At 43.7% G+C, this 22,822-nt stretch overlaps 2 protein-coding genes across 2 annotated transcripts in view; one reads left to right on the top strand and one right to left on the bottom strand.

Moving 5' to 3' along the window:
- The first annotated feature begins 3,464 nt into the window (after positions 1-3,464).
- Positions 3,465-10,305, top strand: LOC128861070 (uncharacterized). Its single transcript, XM_054098959.1, has 4 exons — positions 3,465-4,320; positions 4,389-4,546; positions 4,608-4,821; positions 7,270-10,305. The coding sequence occupies exons 1-4, from the start codon at positions 3,465-3,467 to the stop codon at positions 10,245-10,247; spliced, it is 4,206 nt and encodes a 1,401-aa protein (XP_053954934.1). The 3' UTR covers positions 10,248-10,305.
- A 4,577-nt stretch (positions 10,306-14,882) lies between these two features.
- LOC128862099 (laminin subunit alpha) overlaps positions 14,883-22,822 on the bottom strand; it is a 48,174-nt gene continuing 40,234 nt past the window's right edge. The window contains exons 13-15 of the mRNA XM_054100527.1: positions 17,186-22,782; positions 16,896-17,113; positions 14,883-16,827 (exon numbers count right to left, since the gene is read on the bottom strand). Of these exons, the coding sequence (XP_053956502.1) occupies positions 15,269-16,827; positions 16,896-17,113; positions 17,186-22,782 (7,374 nt within the window). The 3' untranslated portion in view covers positions 14,883-15,268. The remainder of the gene's footprint in view (positions 16,828-16,895; positions 17,114-17,185; positions 22,783-22,822) is intronic.

Genomic DNA, 22,822 nt, shown 5'->3' with positions numbered 1-22,822 from the left:
CCGACTTAATCATTGTTGGAGAGAGAAGTAAGCGTTTACTTGGCTTTTGGTGATACCGAATCCGTCCCCCATCAAAAAAATAAATTCTGCTTTGTTCTTCATCCCACGTCCAGATACACCTTCGTCTGCGTTGGGTCGTTCAATACTCAAATCCAATGGAACCTTAACACATCCTTCTGAGGCAATTACTTACAGTTATCCTGCTTACTAGACGATGACGCAGGCTCGTCATTTCCATTTCCATTCTCATCGATCTGATTGTGTGTTTATGGTTGAATATTTTACTGCAAGATGACTTTCCGTTGTTTGTACCGGACCTGGTCATGTGGATCAAAAAGATGCAACAACTGAAAGGAACCCAGTTGACTTGAAGCTTTTAAGGAGGGAGCGTCTGTAAAAGGCGCATGTTCTTCATCTTACCCGTGAAGCTCACCAGATCTTCCTTAGGCTTGTAACTTCTAGATGTACTTCACGTTTTTCGAGCTACAGATATAAGGTAGTAGTCTGGTCAAATACTCATTTCTTATAAATATTTTTTAGGATTTTTTTTTAAGAAAATAGAATGCGATCATTTTGATTTTATAGTATGTTATTATTGACATCAAATAGTATACAAAAACAATCTTTTTTTTATACATATTTTTTGTAGTAGTGTGGCACCAAAGTAAGCGTCTTTAAAAAAAAAGGTGGCTTTTCAACAGGACTTTGGATCTTCAGAACATCTGAAACGAAAAAGTTAAATTGATTATTATTCTGTAGGCTTGTCATTCTGGCAGGTGCTACTTTTTTTTCTTTTCAGCCCTAACTTTCCATACTACAGTCTGATTTCCACCCGAAAAACATACCTTTTTCAAAAATCCGCCATTTTATTTTTCAAAAAATTTTCCTATTGTTCCTTAACAATAATGTCCACTTTTATTTTATTCCAAAACTGTCCCAGTATGTTGAAAATACGTTTTTTTTCTCAAACAAGACGGATTCCAATCCCATTTTTGTTTTACCATGGGAAACCAAAAGTTCGTCCCTCTCTTTCAACTTACTTGTCCAGTGGAGTTGATCGGTAGGGTGAGCTCCACATTCTTTGATATTGTGAATACTCATTGGGCTCGGATGTCCGTCAGTAAATGCTCTGAACGAAATGTTCATTAATTACCTCATAACAAGAAAAGTCTGGGGTAAATATGAACAGTCTTCTGTACATCAGTGACAACGAGATCTGCGTAAATTCATCGAACTCCTAATAGGGCGTTAATAACTGAAAGTGACTGGTTGAGAAGAACATCTTTTTTGGATTTCCTGGGAGTCACAAAATTGAACATACAGCAAAATGATCTAATGCATCATCTAAGCTGCCATCGCAGCAATGGGTATGTCCGGAGACTAAAAAACTACCCATCGTTTGGTTAGAACCGTCGCCACTCTGGAACCGCTTTGGCATTGGAGAGAAAGGTCCGAACTAAAAGATTCACCAATTTCGAGGCGCTGAAAAAAGCCATTATCCGCGAGTGGGCCTCACTACCTGCAAGTCACATTCGGGCAGCTTGCGACTCATTTCTGGACCGTCTCAAGGCCATAGTCAAGGCAAAAGGTGGTCATATCGAGCAGAAGTGAGTTGATTATTCCTAATTTTGAATTATTTTCACACATTTTTTACCATGAACTGAATAAAAGTAATTTTCCAAACTAAGGAAGTAGGTATAGTGGTTGTCGTTTGACACACCTAGGCCTGCTGTAGGCCCATTGTGATACCACCGGGGCTGTCCCCTCTCCTCACTCTACATTGTCCTCATTGAACCAACCCCTGGCCTTAATATATCTATGGCTACTTCTGCCAAGTTATTCAGGGAACTTTTTCCTAAAATATTGAACCTTCTTCTATCCAGAGCCATGCACCCGCATAGAAAGTGTTCTATAGTCTCTTATTCTTCAATGTCGTTACAGCTTCTGCAATAGTCCTTATAGGGTGCTCCCAGTGTACTGGCATGCCTGCCAATCAGACAATGCCCGGTTAGGACCCCGAGAAGATTTCTCATGTTTTTCCTGTTTAGTTTCAACAGTCGGTTTGTGCCGCCCATGTTCCATTCCGGCCACGTCATTCTACTAGTTGCACAGTTCAGGGACCGTAGCCTGTTGGCAGCACTGATAGTGTGCTTATCTATAAGCATCTTGCAAGTTGCTAAAGGTGTAGGTAAGTTCACTTTTATTTAGGGCTAGCAGGCCTTCCCTGATAGCCAATATTTCAGCTTGAATTACACTGCAGTGATCCGGTAACCGGAATGAGATGTTGGCACTCATTCCTTCAGAATGAAGGCTGCCGCCTACTTGATCATTTAGCTTGAAACCATCAGTATAGACGCTGATCCCGCTTCTATTGTCCATTACCCCATTGTCCCAATCTTCTCTCGTTGGAAAAGTTGTGGTAAAGGATGTGCTTAAATGCAACTCCACTGAGCTACAAAAGTCTGTCGTTTGATGTAGGAAGGGGTACTCGTCTAGTATTCTTGCGTGACCTCTTCTGTTAGTGGCTAAGTTGGAGGATTCTCTTAACCTAAGTGCCGATTTCGCCACCAGCAGTTTGCTGTCTGGCCTCAATCGGTAATGGATGCAGCATGACATTCATCGCTGCCGTGGGCGTAGTCTTTAGTGCCCCGCTTATGCAGAGGGGTGCTAGCCCTTTGAATACTTTCTAGGCATTTTACTGTTGTTCTTTTCTCGAGTGTTGGCCACCAGACTAAGACACCGTATGTCATGGTAGGCCTTACCACTGCTGTATATAGCCAGTGAACTATTTTTGGGGTTAGGCCCCATTTTGTCCTCACAATTCTTTTGCCTGTATAGAGTGCTGTGGCTGCTTTTTTACTCTATCATTAATCGTATGTTTCCACGAGATTTTCCTATCTAATACTAATCCTAGGTAGCTCGCCTCTTTTCTAATTGGCAGTGTGATTCCCTCAAGGGTAGGTGGGTTTAGAACAGGTATTCTGTATTTCCTGGTGAACATGATTAGTTCTGTTTTGTTGGAATTTATCCCAAGACCACTCGATGCAGCCCACTGGCTTACATCGTTCAAAGCATTTTGCATTATGTTGCAGAGGTTATCTGGGAATTTCCCTCTTATTAATATTGCAATATCATCTGCGTAGGCCACTACGTGTATCCTCCTTTCCTCTAGATTCTTCCACAATTGATTCATTGCTAACTAAATTTACGGCCTTTTTAATTGGTTACACTTCGAGTGCCAGACCCTATACAAAACTAGTCAAGCTACTATCCGCCAAGTATTGTCTCCATCACTAATCCCTAATACTATTAAACTCTCACTTAGTTCCACTTGCAACCGCTTTTACTTTGAATAAAAAAAAAAATCGAATCGCCTTTTTTGTATTTGCCTTGCCCCGCACAAAAAAATACGTCGCAATTTTTCTCACGTAGTTTTTCAATCGCGTTTTCGTCTTGCATTAATAATGAAATATTTTGCTCAAAACGTTTTGTTTTTCTCAGTTTTTATCTGCCAGTATTGGTGTACCCTCGCAAGTGAAAAACTTTGCCCCATCGGCAATTGTAATAACGCCGGGCCGTGCACCATTGAGGATGGCCGTTTGAAATGCTCTTGTCTTGGGAATTACTTCAAAGGACCGCGCTGTCAGGAATTTACTAACAATTGCGAGCCAAATCCATGCAGGAATGGTGGCACTTGCGAGCCTGCTCTAGGCCAGTTCTTTTGCAAGTGTGTTGGCACTTGGGGCGGACAACGATGTAATCTTAAAGATACGCCAACTTTTACCAAAATGCATGTCCTTTTCAATCCAGTTGGCATATTTGGTGCACGACAAAACTTTCTACTCACCGTGGAGACATTGGGACCAAGAGATTTCATTTACGAGGCTTTTACAAATAATTGCATGATCGATACTTTTGAATCGCTTCCGCCAAGGAACAGTGGTTTTCAGTACTCCAAAAATTTAAGATCTGTCGCTAGATCACACGGCTTGGTTCATGCTGATCGCATACCCTACAAGTCCGGCTACTATCGTGAATACTACGAAAATTTCTGGGAAGCGGGTACACTGAATATAATAGTGCGAGTTGCAGACATGGAGTCGACAGAGCTTTATGAGCAAACTTTCGAATTGTACCTCATACAGCCGCCACACGTGCCATGCATACCCGATATTGGTTTCATACATGGCGCTAATCCCCAAGAACCGCTCATGGTGGACATAGCGCGTTTCAATGTCTTCAATGCTGTCGTAAACAAGCATTGCACGCCTAACTCACGCATGGACATGGAGTGGACTGTGCACAATACCATCGGAACCGGTAAGTAGCGTAGTTGGGTAATTACTTTTTATCATTAGTACTTTATCACGCGTGAGTTTCCTTTTCAGTTTTATTATTTGAATTCGGTAATAGCGGCCAAAAGCAACTGAAAGTCAAGCCATATCGATTATGGTTCAACTATCATGGCGCCGTGGCGCAATCCTATATGATAAGACTGAATGTGGATGAGCACCAAGGCGACACAGTAGTTCATAGGAAAGTTAGAGTAAGCGCACGTGTAGATTTCGTTTTAAAGCGTAATTCATCATTTAATATCTATTTAAAAGTGCTACATTTTCGTTATGTCCAAGCCGGTCTCAGCATTAATCTTGGGCGGAAGCACACGTGAAGTTGGCATTCGTCAGTCGTTCTCATTGGACGGTTCCAAAAGTCGTGATTTCGCGCTATCGCCGCTAGCGGAGCAAGCAATGAAATTCAAATGGAGTTGTGCTTCAAGTGACGATAGTAAGAATAGATTCTGTCGTACAAAAATGGGAACAGGTAGGCTCGAAAATTATTCCACAACCAAAAAAAAGCAATACTTTGTCTTGTTCCGATATGCATCAAAACGTTGAAACAGTTGGCATTTTTTAATTTAATTTGAGATTATAGTAATAGCGTTTACTCGATACGATAGGGGTTCTATTTACGTTTCCAAATTACGAATTAGTTAAGTAATCAGTGGCAATCTTAAGATTCTTGCGGGCTACCAAAAAAACAAAAATCGCATGCGAACTAAGACTATGGCTATACTGAGCAGAAACGAGAGGCACTGCATTTGGAAGAGAAGATTTAACATTAAACAGCTAACCGTAGCTGGAGCTTGGCGTAGGTAGACCCCTTCTAATAGCCTCATCAATAGAATATCAAATTATTATTAGTATTTCTTTAAATTTTCCCCAGTGTTCACTCCTCTCGGGAGCATAGGGCCTCAAGACATGTCTTGCGTTGATTTCGTTAATTGTTCTGACTGGGTAGATGATTAGCCTGCCGCTACCAGTCCTAAATAGTGGGAATGCCCAACTGTCGTTGCTTAGTAACAATGCCTTCTTCCTGCTTGGAGCGCCATCTGTGTTTCACATTTTTCTGCCAGATGGTTGCGGACTTCGCTAAGTTTGGTGTGTCTGCGCTATTATCGCGGTCGCCCGCTGCCTCTTGCTGGCGCCACTTATGCAATGTGTAACTCTTTTTTTTTTGCTTGTTTTAGCAGCCACAATGGAAATAATGCGGGAAAGTAGGTAAATTTGGAAAAGTGCGAGGACCGTGCTTTACGTGGGATTCGAACCCACAACCTTTGGGAAGGCAGGCTAGTGCACTTGCGCTAGACTACCGAAGCCGGTACATTTATCAAAGCTGAATTATTAACGGCGCTGTTAGTGCCGCCTTTTCCAAACTGGAGAAAGTCCTATCTGGACGAACAAAACTAAAACTCTACAAGGCTCTCATCATGCACGTCCTAATGTATGGCTCAGAAGCGTGGTCGATGACAATATCCGATGAGGCATCACTTGGAGTTTGCGAGAGAAAAATGCTACACAAGATTTTTAGACCTTTGGAACGCAGGCGATGAAAATAAGACTTGCATGAGCTCCACGACGACATAGACATAGCGCAGCGAATAAAGATCCGGCAGCTTCGTTGGCTGAGTCTATCATCCGAATGGATACAACGCTCCGGATCTGACAGTATTCGTTGTGGCACCAGCTGGGGTTAGCAGAGGAAGCGAAAGGTCTCCTCTGCGTTGGAAAGATCAGTTGGAGAAGGTCTTGGCTTCACTTCGTGTGTCCAACTGGCGCCGGTTAGCACAAGAAAGAAATGACTGGCGCGCTTTGTTAAACTCGGCCAAAATAATGAAGCATTTATCGCGCCAATGAAGAAGAGAGAATTATTTATAAGTTTGCACTTTTTCAACGAAACAACTGCAGTAATACTTGTTCAAAAGAAAGCTGGTGTTTACTAGTTAGCGTCTTGATAATTTTCTACAAACGGAGCGACCTATAATTTTATGTGGCCTCCAAACGTCAGCTGGTTTTTTTATGAGGAGCTTTTTCATGCCAGGAATACTCGCGGAGGCTTGCCATTGCCTGCCGAGTGTAATCGGTATTAGAGAAAACCGGTTTCTATCATTTTGGTGTTTCGTGCCCACAGTAGATTTCGAGCCCGCGCGTTACGGAATGAAGCTCATCTGCAGGAAAAAAAGGTTAGTGTGATTAAATTTAAAGGGCCGGTGTTAATTTTGAATAAAATATAATTTTTTTAGGAAATCATTTTCAGTTCTCTTTATTGTGATAATACTGGTGTGGCTCAATTACGTATGGAACAAAATATCGGCCAAAAAGCCACTACGGCCCCGGTGGTACACCTCCATCCGATGGTCCAAATTTTCAATGACGCTGAGGCATAATTAAGGTTATATGCCGTTAATGTGGCGAATTATTGCATCCTTTAGCTCTTGAATTGTTGCTGGCTTATCGACGTACACCTTTTTCTTTCAAATAACCTCAAAGAAAGAAGTCCAACGGTGTCGTTGACGTTTAGGTGGGGTTCACATTCAACATCGGCCCTTGAAATTTAACTACCCTTTATATAAACTGGCAAAGTTGTATGCATTACCCTTTCGTAAGAAAATTATATACAAGCTGGTGCAAAATTAATCAACCCTTTTCGTTTTTGAATTACTTTTTTACTACACAAACACAAAACAAATATTATTTTGAGTGATGGAAACTTTTGTTTCGACCTAAGCCCGATGCATTGCTTGTCTGTTTTTATACTGCAGCGGTCTAGTTCCGAAGTGCCAAATATGATTGGCATACGACGCCATTTGCAAAAAATTGGAAATCTTCCCCTCCCTATGTAGGCCTCCCATAGTCACCATTATTTTCCATAAACTGCTATATTCTTTTCTACGAAACTTGTTGCTCATTTTCCCATTCATTTCTTTTCCAGATAGCATCCTTAATATTCCTGCTGGCGCGCTTCACCTAGGCAAGTCTTACACTTTTACCTTTCGCGTAAACTCATATGTCAGCACAATGGAGTCAGATGTAACAAAGCAGATTATTCAAATTACAAATGAACCCAAGCATTACGTTTTCATTGAATGTGTACGAAATTGTTTAACTGCCACATTTGCTGCCGGCCGCAAGGTACATCTACGTGTGCGCTGTCCCACTTGTACAGCTCAACCAACCATCTTATGGACAGTAAGCAGCGGTGGCAGCTTCCCTCCTAATGCATATCGAATCGGTTTTATGCCACCAGCCAGTGGCAAGGTCACAATCGAAGTATCTGTTACCAGCGGTTCGATGAGCGGTAAATCTGTTATGGAGCTGGCACATAATGAACCACCCACGGGTGGGCGCTGCAGCATTGAACCGACCAGTGGCGTTGAGTATGAAACCGAGTTCCATATAGAATGCATGAACTTTGACGATCTAGATGTACCAATAACTTATCAATGCATAGCTGGGACATTCACTCTTGATCGCACCGCCGAACGGTTAGTGAGCACAAGACTTCCGTTAACGAGCAATATTAAAATTGTTATATGTGACTTTCTGTTCGCTTGCACAGAGACTCAGGTCTCGGTCAGCGTATCCGCCATGCAAGCACCACAAGATGAAGCCGCTCTCAAGCAATTCTTAACGAAACCAGACAGTAACATAGCTAAACTCTTGAAAGATGGACATATCGAACGTGTCATGGTTCTCACGGACGTACTAACCCGTAGCTCTCTCACATTGGATATGGCAAATACCATTTATTACCAGTTAAGGGGGCTGAAATTAGAAACACTCTTACAGGTTGAACAAATTACTAAAATAACCCGGAACCTATTAGCAACATTTCAACCACTCGACAATAAAAGAGTACGTATTTTCACCAAATTCCTACGCAAAATTTCGATTGGCTTCTACTACGTAATCACAGACAGAGAGTATCAGGAACTACTACCTGAACCGTATGAAATACTCAACAATGAAGTGGTCGAAATGATTGCAGAATTTTCAGCAAAATTGGAAGATATGCCGCCAGGAATGCTCATGCAACCGGCGAATATCGGTTCAGCGGGACGTCTGAGCGAGAGCTACGCACCACTGCCGGATTTTGATGAGACAGTACTTTCGCGTATCGAAAATTGGTTAGATGTTATTTTCGAATCTTTTCGATGTCTTCATTTTGTGGGCATCTCGGGAGCGATTATGCATGAACCCAGTGACGATCATTACGTATTAGATAAACCAGGCGTTCGATTGGATGTTTTCAGTATCGAGGGCACAAAAATGCTAGATATAGAAACTGAAAACAGAAAAATTGAAATTATAGTGGCGTCTGCCATGCTAGCTGAACTTGAGCATATACTGCAAAGCGCGCAGTTACTCCTTCAAGTGGTGTCCTTTGAGAGCAACCCATTTTGGTGGTATCCCGATACAGAACCACTCAGCACAGGAATAGTATCGTTCAGTGCATATAGCGCCACCGTTCCTTTGAGAGAAGCTACCTTTCTGGATAATCCCATAGAGTTCAGCATGCCACTGTCCCCAAGTACACCAGCACAAGATCCACTTACTAGCTTAGTGGAGGGCTATGTCAACGACTCGTTGGATATGCCTATTTATCGCATCGCAATGCCGGTAAATACCGCAGCAATTGTGAAATTCGTTGATCCCACCACTAGACTTTGTGTGAAATTGAATTTGTGTACGAAGCCTCGTAGCTATCAGGTGCGCGACTCTAGCGATATTGTGCCGGAGAAGGACACATTTCATATTGTCAACGATAAGGGCGGCAATGTTTGGGCATATCTAGCTGTGATGGCGGCAGATGAAATTTCTACCAGGAAAACTTTCAAATTTGAGACAACTATGCTAAAATGTCTCGCATGGGACTTTAAACTGCGCGATCCGGAATGGACGACGGCTGGTTGCATCCCCAAACTAAATTTAACCGACACAGAGAATTTGCATTGCAATTGTTATCATTTGTCCACGTTCGCGGGCAAAAAACACACCACAGCAGCCATGGAAACTGATACAGCACGTCGAGTGCTCACTCGTTTACCTGTCAATGGTCACATGGTCACCTTTTTCCTACTACTTCTTTTACTATTTACTTTACTCTTCTGGTGGGCCTACTATTCTTTAAGAAATCACAAAGGCGATTTGATCACATTACTCGATCAGGAGGATTATAACAAAGATTTCGGCATCTATGTGCACATAAGCACCGGTGGCCATTGGCATGCCGCCACATCTGCAAATATTATATTAATGTTCGCGGTGCCACAAGGCACCAGAAAGTTTTTTATTTATCAAAATCCCGAAGATCCACATCTCGTGCGCAACTCCACATGTACGCTACGTTTACCGCTAATTGGTGATGATCTCGCTCAGCCACTATTGCTCAGCATACGACGTGATAATTCCGGCCGCTACCCCAGCTGGTATTGTCGGAATATTGTCATTGAGGATTACGCCAACGAAGTGATTTGTTCATTCGAGGTTGAAGACTGGATAACTACAAAGCCACTAGTTTTGGATGCAATCAATTTTCAGGAAGGTACACAGTCGTTCAAACGCACTTTTCGTTACACGCTAGAAAGTCTTTTTATTCAATGGTTCCTATTCCAAGCACTCGTAGGACCATGGAAGTATGGGGAAATGCCGTTGACTCGCTTCGAGCGTACTTGCATCTGGACAGTGAAGTTAGCCGTAACCATTTGCATTATTGCCTGTTACATGGGTCCTACAACCTTGGAAACGTACGAGGAGGAACGTGACAAATACAGAAATATTGCTTACGATTGGATGGAAATATTATTTTTATGCGTTTTCTCTTACGTCATTGGTTTTTTTGTGGAAATGGGACTTAAATCATTTATATACCATGACGAATTAAAAAGTGAAAATGATAGTGAAAAATGATTTCCTACTGGATTTACTATTACTAAAAGGGTACTTCAATGGGAGGGCCCAAACTTTGAGAGCATATCAGTACATACAGTACAGAGATCAGCTTGGTGAAACTTCAATTGTGAAATCTGGCGAGAATAGTTATGTTATTTAGTTTTTAGATTTGAAAAGTTTGTGAGCCTCGTCATCACGCTTTGCGGTGACATTGACTGGCCGCCGATATCGTTTGACTTAAGGCCGGCTGGCCAATTAGATGTCCTAAATTCAGTAGTTTTCGCGAAGCGTTGTAGGATGAGAAAAAAAACAATTAGCCAAATGAAGTTTTGGGGATAGTTTAATATATATTTGAACTAAAAAAAAAAAATTTGTACAATCTCCAACAATATATTGTAAGCCGAGTTATCAATAGATTCCCAGTGCGCCTTGCCACTGAAGTATCCAACTTCTGTACAAGATACAACTTGCAATTTTCATCTGAAAACAAAAAAAAAAAAAGATTATTAATTTTGATGTAATTATCTTCGATGTGAACTAAGAAAATTGGGAGAAACACGTAAAATTCGAATTTTTGGGGAAGGTAGAAAAAAAAGTGGTTTTTCAAGGAAAAAAAAAACTCTTCAACTGGGTAAAAAAGTCGCTTAAAAAAAGTTTTTGGATGTTTTTTTTAGTTCACATAGAAGAGAAAACAATACTGAAGATAACGCATTTTGAATGAAATGGATAGCTCGTTTAGTTTTTTTGCAATCGTGTACATAAATTAGGTAAAATCGTGAAAATGAAAAGCCGAGAAAACGCGCTTCAAACTACAACAATAAGCGCACGGTTGCTCGACGCCGCACTACGCTCGGCTCTGTAGCTCTGCAAATACTTGGAATTTAACTCTGAAAATTTGTGTCTCATGTTCTTGAATATCTAAGCTATTGATTTCAGGAAAAAAAAAATCGATTTTTTTGACCTTTTAATTGGCCCGCCGACCTTAACGGCGCTCGACTATTATCTACGCAGCCGTTTGCCAAAGTGGGCCATTACGATGGGACAACTACAGCCGAGCCGCGTTGGCATAAGAAAAATACACTTACGTATGTGTATAGGTAGAATAGGAATCGTAAACAACGAAAACTGCAGTTTTTGCAATGAACTGGAAGAGAGAAAAACTCTGGAATACCTGCTATATTCTTGCATTAGCTAAAATCCGAATGAGCTGTACAATATGAGAAGTCAGAATGTCTCTTGGCGTTTGAGCTTCAGGGCTTTGGTTGGTTGAAATTGAAATTTGAATTGATCGAGCCAGGGAGCACCAAGAGGTATGGTGGCTCCTAAAACACTAAGGCTAAAAAGTCCATGGTGTTTTTTTTTGGTGGGTGAGGTAGGGTTCAAAATGCCTTCGCACTTACAGCAACCGTCGTCTACTGCGTCGTGTGGTGTGGCCACTAAAACGATCCCTCCTCTCCTTCTGGGGAGACACCCTTCCCGGAACTGCTTTCGGTATTCCTTCGGGAGGGCCCAGAACGGCATCCATAAAGGACCAATTCTATTCAACCACGTCTGGGTCCACCATATTTGTAGCCAGCTTTCATGCTATAGGCTCGTCTTCTTGTGTCTCTATCTGTGCGGCTTCGCTTTGTTGCACTGTGTCGAAGTCAATCTTTTTTTTCCCAGTACGTTCTCGATGTATTTCCTTACCGCGTTCCCGTAGTTCCCGAGTTCGAGCATTTTGCTGATTATGTTGCTCGGGGCGATGTCGCCGATCTGCTCCCTCAGAGCATTTCTCTCCGCCAGCCATCTGTCACAACTAAAAAACGTGTGTTCAGCGTCATCGCTTGGTGCTTCGCAGTATATGCATACGGTATAGGTAATTCCGAAAGTATCCGTGGCCCGAGAGGAACTGGGTTAAGAAGTAGTTCACTTCTCCGAAGCTCCTTTGCCAATTGATTGAATAAGTTTCGCCGTCCATCTGCCATTCGGTTCAGTGTCCCATCGGCTTTGCCACCGCAGCATGGTTTGGCGTCTCCGTTTTGGGAAGCTAGTGATTACGTGTTTCTTCTTGGAGTCCCACGCATCCATTCGTTCCCGGACCATGAGGTCGATGGGTATCAGACCGCTGATCACGAAAATTGCAGCGCCTGAGACAGTGCGGTAGGCTGAGGCAACTCTGAGTGCCGCTGTTCGTTGCACAGCCTCCAGTGCTTTGTGGTTGGCTTTGCAGTTTAGCACAATTCCCCATACTTCGCTGCCGTACAGGAGAATTGATCTTCTGGCCGGCATTGTTAGCTTTCTTTTACTCTGTGTTGGCCCACCGATGTTTGCCATTAATCTACATAGCATACCCGTGACCTTTGCTGCTTTGGTAGCCGCATACCGTATCGGGGCCCAGAAAGTAAGCCTGCAGTCAAGTTGAATACCTAAGTATTTTACTGCTTTTTGGGTCACTAAGGACGTGTCGCCTATTTGCATTCTGACCTCAGGTGGCATGTGACCTCGTGTCATAAGGATGACTTCGGTTTTATGTTTGGCGAGTTCCAGGCCGTGGTCTTCAAGCCATATTTGCGTCCTTTTCATGACTTGGTTCAGCTTCCTTCTAGCGTCCTCAGTGTCCCGAGATAGTATGACCGCCGCTATATCGTCCGCGTATCCTACTAGGTATGTACCCTCTGGCATTTCTATGCTCAATATCTCATCGTAGCTCAGATTCCAGAGATCGGGGACTAGTATAGATCCTTGATCTGCGCCATACGTTATTGCTTTTGTTTTCTGGCCATCTGGTGTGTCGTACAGCAGTTCGCGCTCGCTCAAGTAGCACTAGAGAATCCTTATCAGGTATTCAGGTATTCGAAACCTTTCTCGTAGTGCCTTTATAATGTCTGTCCATTGTAGGCTGTTAAAGGCATGTTGTATATCAAGCGTAGCCAAGACGGTGATGCGTTGATTGCAGCTTATGCATTTATTGTTGAACGGCCACCCCATCTTTATGGCACGGTCTCCAAAAGGCCAGTGACCAGTTATTGTTGACGTAATTTTGAAAATGTCTGCCCGTGGCTTTCTAAGGTAGTTTGGTTTGTGTTTATCGAATAGTAACTAGAGATGAGGCCGGGGCATCCAATCAAAATTAGCGGGTTGTGGAAAGGGGTGGGCAAATGTAAGCGAAAGCGTAGATGTCCAAGTCAACAAGTCCAAATAGACAACGAGGGCTCCTCCCTGCTACTCAATAATTGCTACAATACTGCAACACTCTTACTCTTTTGCAGCTCCGTTGCGCTTACACCCTTTTTGGGTATTTGGCCGAGCTCCTCCTCCTACTTGTGGCGTGCGTCTTGATGTTGTTCCACAAAGTGAGGTACCTACAGTTTTAAACCAATTCCGAAAGGCAGATATTTTTTTATGAGGAGCTTTTTCATGGCAGAAATAGACTTTGAGGCTTGCCATTACCTACCGAGGGGCGACCGCTGTAAAAAAAGTGTTTCTATAATTTGGTGTCACCTGCACAGTTCAACTTATATGCGGGCGTCACGCATCCACTTACCATATTCAGCCGAGCTCGCCAAAAAAAAACTAGATCTTGAACCACGGTGGGATTATTTTCTTTTTGTGCCCCATTCTTCGGTTATTGTGCCAGAATTTTTAGCGGAAAACGCATTCGAACGTTGCTGCACCTACCCTATAACTTATCTAAGGCTACAACGTTTCCTTATACCCCAGGACAACAAAGCACTATCTCTTCAAAATTTTGTACTTTGAGATCCTCTGAACATTGGGCACAAAAAAAGCTCAGACTTGCTAATCTATACTGGATAGGAAGCTAAATTGTGGACTCACAGTTGCAAATAGAATACGCAAACACGGGCTACGGCTACGGTAAATCATAATTGGCTCTTCGGGACTTCCCAGACTGGTGAACCAAGCACCTCCGCCAACAATCGTCAGTACAACGTTCACAACCCTCCTACTTTCAAGGAAAGAGTGGAAATGGGACGATGTATGCCAAGCTCAAAGGCACTCCGCTCTATAGCACTGCATTCAAACATAAGGTCTCTTCTTCTCGGCAAGCGTTAGCAAGTGGCGAATAGATGAAGCAACTGGTAGATGTAGCAACTACTCTTGGAGTCCAGCTGGCTAAAACTACATTTGTTTGTGAAAGTATTGAGTTTTATGAGGTATAATCGTTCTCGCTAGCGGCGAATCTTGCTCGATAACTTTGTTGTTACTTTCACATGCAAATTTTTCATCAAGTGAGCCGATCAGAAAAATAGCGAGCAGAGAGGTGGCGAATAGAAGAGGTTTATAGATTCACTACTTTAGGTAGGCAATTCTTTTTTGAGCTGGAAGGTATCAGTACTATGAAAATCAGGGATCTTCTATAATTTTTGAAATGTTCACACTGGTTTTAGGAGAAACAAGGACAAGTTCTCCACGTGGCATCACAACAAGTGGACTATAAGTCTGAGTGTATTCCATAGTGGACAACCGCTACAGCCTAACCTAACCTAACCTAACCAAATCTAACTGTGAAATAAAACCGATTTCGGGTGCTCTTTTACCAGTTCGGATGCAAAATGATTCACCATTTGTCGCTCTGTTGCAGAAAAAAATATAGTCCAAAAAGTTTGTATTTTTTTTCTTGTTCTCTATATGAAAATTGAAAAATAAATATATTTTGCATACATAGAAACTTTATTAAAAAAAATTTATCGGATTTTATTTAGAAAAAGGCAAATCAAAGTGTTTAGATACGTTTAAAGATATTAGAAGAATATAAAAGTATTTATGAGTGATAGCAGTACAATAGTTAAATACACAAAAGGCCCTTTTTTGGGCTGCAATAAACGGATTATGTCAAGGCAAAGTTATAAAAGAACACAAATAGTTGAAATAGAAATCGTTAAAACCAATTGGAAGATGCTGCTGCAACCAATACACACACATTCATTGCAAGCTCTCAAAATTGTCGCAAAAGCTCGGGGCACTGCAGCAGCAGCACTCGATCGTCATCATTTTTGTTCGTTTTATTATTATAATTCTCATGCATTATCGTCCAACTAATTTAATGGACAGGCGCCTTGCCAAATATCGCCATGGATCATCTTCGGCGTAATGCGCACCGCCTTCTTATTCACCTGTACGTTGCGTATACAACCCTTGAACGTCTTCTTTGTCTTCAATCCTGGCGCCTTATTGAAGGCCTGATGACCACCCAAGAAGAGCGGACGATTGGTTTTGGTTAGCGTCGAACCATCTGTGCCAACACCCGGATGTGTACTTATGTAATCCACTGAAATGGTGATGACGAACTTCGACTTCACCGCCTGCACATTACGCCATTTTCCGTCACAATAACTGCCGTTATCGGGCAATGTATAATTGGTTGTGACGATATTTCTAGAATCTGATTTCACAGTCAAAACTAGACTGTTGTCGATCAGCTCCAATATCATATAGGCATTTTTGCCATGCACTGAGAAGAGCAGACCGTCCGGTTCGCGTGGCCGGAAGTCGAAATTGATGTTGAAGTCAGTGCCCACAGCGAAGCGGTCGAAGAGCTTCACAAAGCCTACGGGTTTGCTAAAGAACAAACCTTGTTCTATTTCTGTTGAACACGGCACTGTGTGGTATTCCTCTGGCTCCTTCTTTAATTGCACATCATTCAACAGCAACTCCTTCAGACACCCATTGTAGAAGGGATGTTCATCGCTCACATACTTGATGCTGCGATAGACTTCTTCCTCCCAAAGCTTTGGCATGCCACCAACGAAGAGTGTCATGTTGCGCACGTTGAACTCATAATTATCATCCACATTTTCAGTGGCTGAGTCTACTTCGAGTTGGTCAATGAAAAGGCTCACTGTGTGGTGTTTGCGTGTGATTTTAACGGTGTGCCATTCACCGTCGTTCACCTCCTCTTTGCTGGCGACCTCCACTTCTTCCAGTCCTATTTTCAGTTTATGATGCAATTTACCATCCACAAGATAGATGGCGATAGAATCGGCTTGTTGCTTAAGGCCTGCGTAGAAAAGCAAGCCGACTGGATAGGCAGTGTTGAATTTAATGCTTATGTCATATTGCCGGCGCAGTTTTGTTGGCGGTGGTATTTCGAGGCGTTGTTCGCGCATCGAATAGAAACGATAACCAGCTTCATCAGAATCAACATCGAAGTTTGGATTCGTTGGCAGTTTGCAACGTGGATCCTCTGGTTTATTTTGTGGCAGTGTTGGCCTTATTGGCTCAGCCACCGTTTGTACTGGTGGCTGTGGCTTCTCCTCGGGCTGCGGTAGTTGATCAGGTTCGGGTTCTAGTTCGGGTTCCGGTTCCGGTTCTGGTTCTGGTTTTGGTTTTGGTTCTTGTTTCTCCCCATATCCAAACCGCGTGTCAATAGCGGGTGGACTCTGTGTAGGCGGCGCTTTGGACGTTGTAATAGTGCTGCTTGTGGTAACTACTTCAATTGGACGTGATGTTGTTGTTGTGCGTGGGGCCTGTGTGGGCGCTAAGGGCGCCAAGGGTGGCTGTGGGAGCGCTTCAAAGTTGCCTGGATACTCTGGCTCCGGCAATAGTTCATTTGCGCCCAATGGGAAGTACAACGGTACTAGCGCAGCATCATAAGCTAAATTGGAAATGTAAAGAAAGACAATTTTAGAACAATTTGTAACTGTTAACTTCAGCAATAGCTACCTAAAATATCTGTTGGACAATTATTAATATTGCCATTGCGCTTTTCAGCGCTGTCGGCGAAATTGACGATCTCCCCATTGATTGTCACATCGCTAATACAGCCCACAAAGTACGCCAAGGTAGGCAGCGCATTTCGCACTGGTATGTAGTTATCTGGTAAACCGCCAAAGAACACATCGCCCGCTTGTATGTATAAGGGCTCGGGCGCATAGGGTAAACTATAGTAAAAAGAATATACGAAACTTAGTCCTCAGTCTTCAGTCTTCACTGGTGAGCTCTGCTTCACTTACCGCTTATCTTCGTGGTCGTCTATGGACAAGCGTAACTGACTGCCGTCATGCTGCACCGTGACCACGTGTTCTTCGCCATCATTTAGTTTCTTCATATCGGATACCACCTCCGCGCCCATGCTACGCAGTATTAAGTAGCCATCGTTCAAGGTCAAGCCAATATTCGCACTTTGATCGTGATTGGCGCCATAGAAGAGCACGCCGTCGCGTTGACGTGTCTTGAACTTGAGATTCACATTCAGCTGATTGTTGGATGACACGTTAGCCTTGCGCAAGAAGCCATACTCGTTTGGCGGATATGCTAAAACAGTTGAGAATTTCTTCGGGCAGCCTGGCTTGACGCCATGCGCATGCACATTGTTGCCCAAGTCCACTTTTGTACCCGAAATCGACACTTCATCAATACAGCCATCGAAATTGTGCTCCACAACCGCCGAATGATTGCGTTTACCGGGGAAACCACCAAAGAATATACGTTTGGGCATGGGCATGTATTCGCTGGCATCTGCTGGTGCTTCCTCCTGAGAGATCAGCACATCGTCAACCTTTAATTGGCCACGCCTTCCATCTCGTTCGGCGACCACACGATGCCATTTGTCGTCATTATAACGATCCTCACTACCAGCTGAGACCATATGCTCACCCAGTTTGTAGCGGAAGAATACACCACCATTTACCAACTCAACAGACATGAAGTGATCATTGCGTCCGTAGTAGAACATTAGGCCATCCTTAGAATCTTTAGATGCCTTAAAGCTAAACTGTATGCTGGAGCGCGCCTTCAAGTTGTATGGTGAGGCCTTTAATGCCACATAGCCATTGCCGTTAAATCGATATCCAGTTGGTGGTATTTCTTCTGTTAGCAACTTATCACGCGGCTGAGCACCTTGGTTATTCTCCAAACCAAATACGAAGTTCCATAAGCCTGCGTGCTCATCACCTATTCTAAGATCTTCAATTTCACCTTCAAAAGCATTACTTTGGATATCATGAGGAGGCGTGAAGTCGGCTGGTGGTGGCAGACCACCAACGAATAACCGGCTATTTCGGTCGACATTGAAAACATTGTTGGCACCCAGCAATGGCTGTTCATTGACATGTTCTGCAACTGTGCCATTCTCCAGCTCTTCGCGAATGATAAGTTTTGCGTTGGAACCCGTACGATCTACAACCGCCTGGTACCAGTTGCCATCTGCCACGTATTTTTCATTTGTAATGCGCTCAGGACCGTTTCCTACATCGATCGTCAGAATTGGATAGCCGTTCACGATCTCCAATGCCATGAAGTCTTCGTTTTCTTTGTTAGCAGGTGTCGTACCAGCCGAGGCGGTTCGGTTATGATTGCCCAGGTACATTAAGAAGCCGTTGGGTTTCTCGGTTTTAAAGAAAGCCGATGCCTTTGTTTTGGTGGCTAATAATGGTGTGGTCTCTGGTGTCTTTAATTCCAAAACGGTGCCCGGAGAGAAACGTACACCAACTTTAATGTCGTTAGCAATTTGCCGCGCAGTTTCGATTTGACGCTTCAAATTCTCAATATCTTCACCCAACAATTGGCCAATCTCTTCAATGTTTGCTTGCTCCTGCTCGATAGTTTGGACCAACTCGTTCAGCTGCGGTATTGTGTCTTCCACAGTGTCCAATTGCGATCTAGTTTGTGATATGTCTTTAGTGGTTACATCGATATCCTTCGAAATGTTGCGAGCCTTCTCCAATTCTTTCTCCGTTTGTGCGCCCACAGGCCTTAGCACCGCTAACACACCGTCAATGATTTTCAAGGCTTCGCTGGCATTCTGGTTGGCATTATTCCACAGATCGCGTTGCATGTCCACTGGTAATTGTTGCAAAGCAATATTGATCTCTTCCAAACGTTTCTCGGTATTCTTATTTAAGTTGGATATATCATCGACTTTAGTAGCGGAAACGTTCAAACGTGGCTCTAACTCACTCTGTACCTTATTTAAGGCACCACGTGCTTTTTGCAGCAACTCACCAGAGTCCTTGTCAGCGCGTCCGGCGCGGTCTTCAATGCCATCTGTGATATCTGTCGCATTGCCAGCAGCGAATTTGGCTTCTTTGGTGAACTGTTGCGCTGATGAGACTGCATCTACTATTCCACTATAAGCTGTAGCCGCCTTTATAGCTGGCTCGGCATTAGCGGTCATGTCGGCGTATTGCTCCGTGAGACCATGTGCGCTCGTACTTAATTCATCGGCACGTCTTATGGCCTGTACAACTAACTCGCTCACTTCGCTATTCTCCTTTTCCATTTCCGGCAAATCATCGTCAACGTTCTTGTTAATGTCCTTCAGATCGGAGAGTACTCTCGTTAGCTGACTTATTCTTTTGTCGATATCATACAGCGCCAAGTCCCCATTGATGAGGAACTTCCCGGCTTCTTCGATATGTTTATCTGCTTCTTTTTGTTGATCAGAAACTGTATCAAATTTTGAATTATCAAAGGCTGCTTTATTCAGACCATTGAGGTGTTCCACATCGACGGCTCTGTCTGTTGCATTGCCACTCCAATAGTAGAGATCTTCGAGTTTATCGCTTAAATCACCGATATCATCCTTCAGCAAAATCAAAGTTTCATTTTGATTCTTGACAGGAGAAATAAGTATGTCCACCTCGGTTAAGAGATCCCGAGATTTGTTCAGCACCTTCTGATTGGATGTTAAATCGATTTTGGTATCATTCAGATTCTGCAGAATGCGTTGTGCTTCATCCAAAGCAGCATCGATCTTCGTACTTGCCGCCATTTCTAAGTTTTTGGAGAGCGCATCTACCGAATTGATGGCATCACGTGCTTCCATAGCACTCAATTTGGATTTCTCACGTAAATCGGTTACATTCACTATCAATTCACTCGCCGTTTGACGGCTGTCCAACGCATTGCTCATACTAAAGTTAACCTGTTTGCCATACATCTTTGCCTCTGATTCCAACTCAGCTACCAAAGCGCGCGATGGATCCAAGTTAATACGTTTCGGGTCAAGATTTGCTACATCAGGTACGATTTTGTCGGCAATTTCATTGTAGTAGTTCAACTTCTGACTTGTGAAGAATGCCAAGGCCACCGATTGGAACTCGTGCATAACTGGATCGATTTGATAGCGCATACTATCGGTCACATCCAGCAGAGCATCGTGGCATGAGTCACATTGGTAGCAGCCTTCATCCTTAACCAACACCCAACGATGTGGGCAGGCATCGCAGCGATCACCAATGGCACCAGGCAAACATTCACATTGACCAGTAAACGCATTGCAGCCAAATCCACGTGAGTATCCTTGATTGCAACGGCATGGCTGACAGCCTTCATTCGTATAATTCCAATGATCCACTGCACAACGGTCGCACTGACGTCCCGTAACGCCCGGTTTGCAAGCACATTTCCCGGTATGCTCGTCGCATTGCGTTGAATTAGAAGCCACACCACAATCACACGCGCGACAACCCAAACCGGAATCGTATCCATAGTGATCGGGCTCACAGCGATCACAACGATCGCCAATCACATTATCGTGGCAGTGGCATTTACCCTCATATGGATCGCACTCAAGTGTGCCCAACTCTTCGCAATCGCAACTCTGGCAGTTCTTCAAATTCACCGCATCGCCATAGAAGCCTGGCTTGCACAGGTTACAGGCCACACCAAAAGTGTTATTCAAGCACAGCAAGCATTCGCCGGTAATGGTGTCGCATGAGCCCGGTTCTGCTGGATTAATATTGCCTGAGCATTCGCAGTGCTTGCAGTAATCACCAGCCTTTTCCGGGTGTCCATAGAAACCGTTAGCACAAGCCTCACAACGCGGACCCGTGTAACCCGGCTTACATTCACAGTGGATTTCATCTCCAGACTCGGAAATCTCACAACTGGTTGCAAAGTTATTGGTTTCATAGGGAAGTGGACAAGCGCAAATCATGCAATCGTGTGGCGAGCCGTAAGTAGCATTGCCATAGTAGCCCTCCTGGCAGAGTTCGCAATGATCACCGGTCGTCGCGTGTTGGCAATCTTTGCAAATACCTGTCATACAGTCACAAGTTTGCGCATGGCCATTGCACTCGCATGGTATGCAATAACCACCATACGGACCGTTAGAATCGCGATAATAGCCTGGTGCGCAATCTTCGCAAGACAATCCTGTATATCCAGGTGGGCAGTGGCAGCGTTCCACTGCTAAGAATTGGTAGTCGGCAAAGTTGTCTTCATCTTCGTCGGCGAGAGTTAAATATGCGTCAGACAAATACGAAATAAACGTTTGCTCCCAGTAATTGGCGCGTATAAAGATCATCTTCAGATCACGCAAAGCCATCATAAACTCAGCGCGTGTAACTAGTTTGCCGTCTTGTGTTTGGAAGTTGGACTCGACCATTTGAACGCGATTGTGGAATGCTTGATTACTCGAAGGCTGTTCGTAGCTCTGGTGCACCAATAAATGATCCTTGCTCAACAAAATTACATCGGGCGCTAACAATGGCTTGCCAGACAGACCTGTGGTGTAGTATAACGAGTACACGAGTTCGCCGCCATAAGCGGATATATGACTATTCTGGTTGAGCAGAAAATCTAACACACCGAAATAAACCACATCCTCCGCCTCTTCATCGTTCACCTCGTGGAAGGAAAAGTCTGCTTTTAACGTCGTCTCATTCGCCATCAGTTCTTCTTGTGGTATATCCCAAATTTGAAAATCAATGGATTTTTCATTGAACTGCGCAGAGTTCAGCGTTATCTTCTTCAGCAAGCTAACATTGTAAACGCGTAGGTAGGCGCTCTCACAACGTGTTGTTTTACCAAAACAGAAACACGATGTACAACCATCCGGATTACTCTCTTGCAGATTGTATGTGCCCTCTTGGCACTGCTCACAATCACGGCCCACAACATTGCTTTTGCAGAAACAACTACCATCGATCTTCTCACAAATTTCCGGCAGAGTGCCAGCCACATTACAGCTACAACGCTCGCAACGCGGAAAATCGAAGAAGCCATTGGAACACATATCACAGGCACGGCCCTCTATATTTTGGCGGCACTCGCACGAACCATTGAACATGTCACACTGCTGGTTGCCATTGGCAATACCCAAATAGTTGCAATTGCAATCCTCACAGCCGATTATCTGGTGGAAACCATACGTATTGGGCATACACTTCTCACACAGCTCACCCATCACATTCGGCGGGCAAACGCATTCACCTGTATTAGGTTCGCACATGGCTGTGCTGGGGCAATCACAGGGTTTACATTCGGGGAAGCCATAGAAGCCAGTGCGACAAGCATTACACTGACGACCGATAACATTTGGCTTGCATTGGCATTGGCCACCAAACGGATGGCACTCGAAGCTGATGGAGCCCTCGTAGTCGCAATTACAAGGCAAAGCGCCAATATTGTGTTCGGATGTCAGCGAAAAGACAGACTTCTTGCAGAACTCGGTAGCATTGTGTGTAATATGGAAGTGATCCTGGCCACACTCCTTGATGAACTCTTTCGTCTGATCGAACAATTCTTCCACGAGCAGATCGTCATTGTACTGATTTATTGGGACGATAACTAAGTAATCTAGCCAGACTCCTTGTGGACGTGTATTCTAAATGGTGCAGAAGAAAGCAATGAATTTACGTGCATGA

Source organism: Anastrepha ludens, chromosome 4 (genome assembly GCF_028408465.1).
Source record: "Anastrepha ludens isolate Willacy chromosome 4, idAnaLude1.1, whole genome shotgun sequence".
NCBI classification, from domain to species: Eukaryota; Metazoa; Arthropoda; class Insecta; order Diptera; family Tephritidae; genus Anastrepha; species Anastrepha ludens.
Note: the sequence above shows the minus strand (reverse complement) of the source record. Positions and strands in the feature narration are given on the sequence as shown.

Excerpts from the sequence above, each read along its gene's own strand:
- LOC128861070 (XM_054098959.1), top strand. The coding sequence starts at position 3,465 with ATGAAATATTTTGCTCAAAACGTTTTGTTTTTCTCAGTTTTTATCTGC. Across the intron at positions 4,547-4,607 it reads TAGTTCATAGGAAAGTTAGA|TGCTACATTTTCGTTATGTC; the intron begins GTAAGCGCACGT and ends TCTATTTAAAAG. Across the intron at positions 4,822-7,269 it reads TCGTACAAAAATGGGAACAG|ATAGCATCCTTAATATTCCT; the intron begins GTAGGCTCGAAA and ends TTTCTTTTCCAG.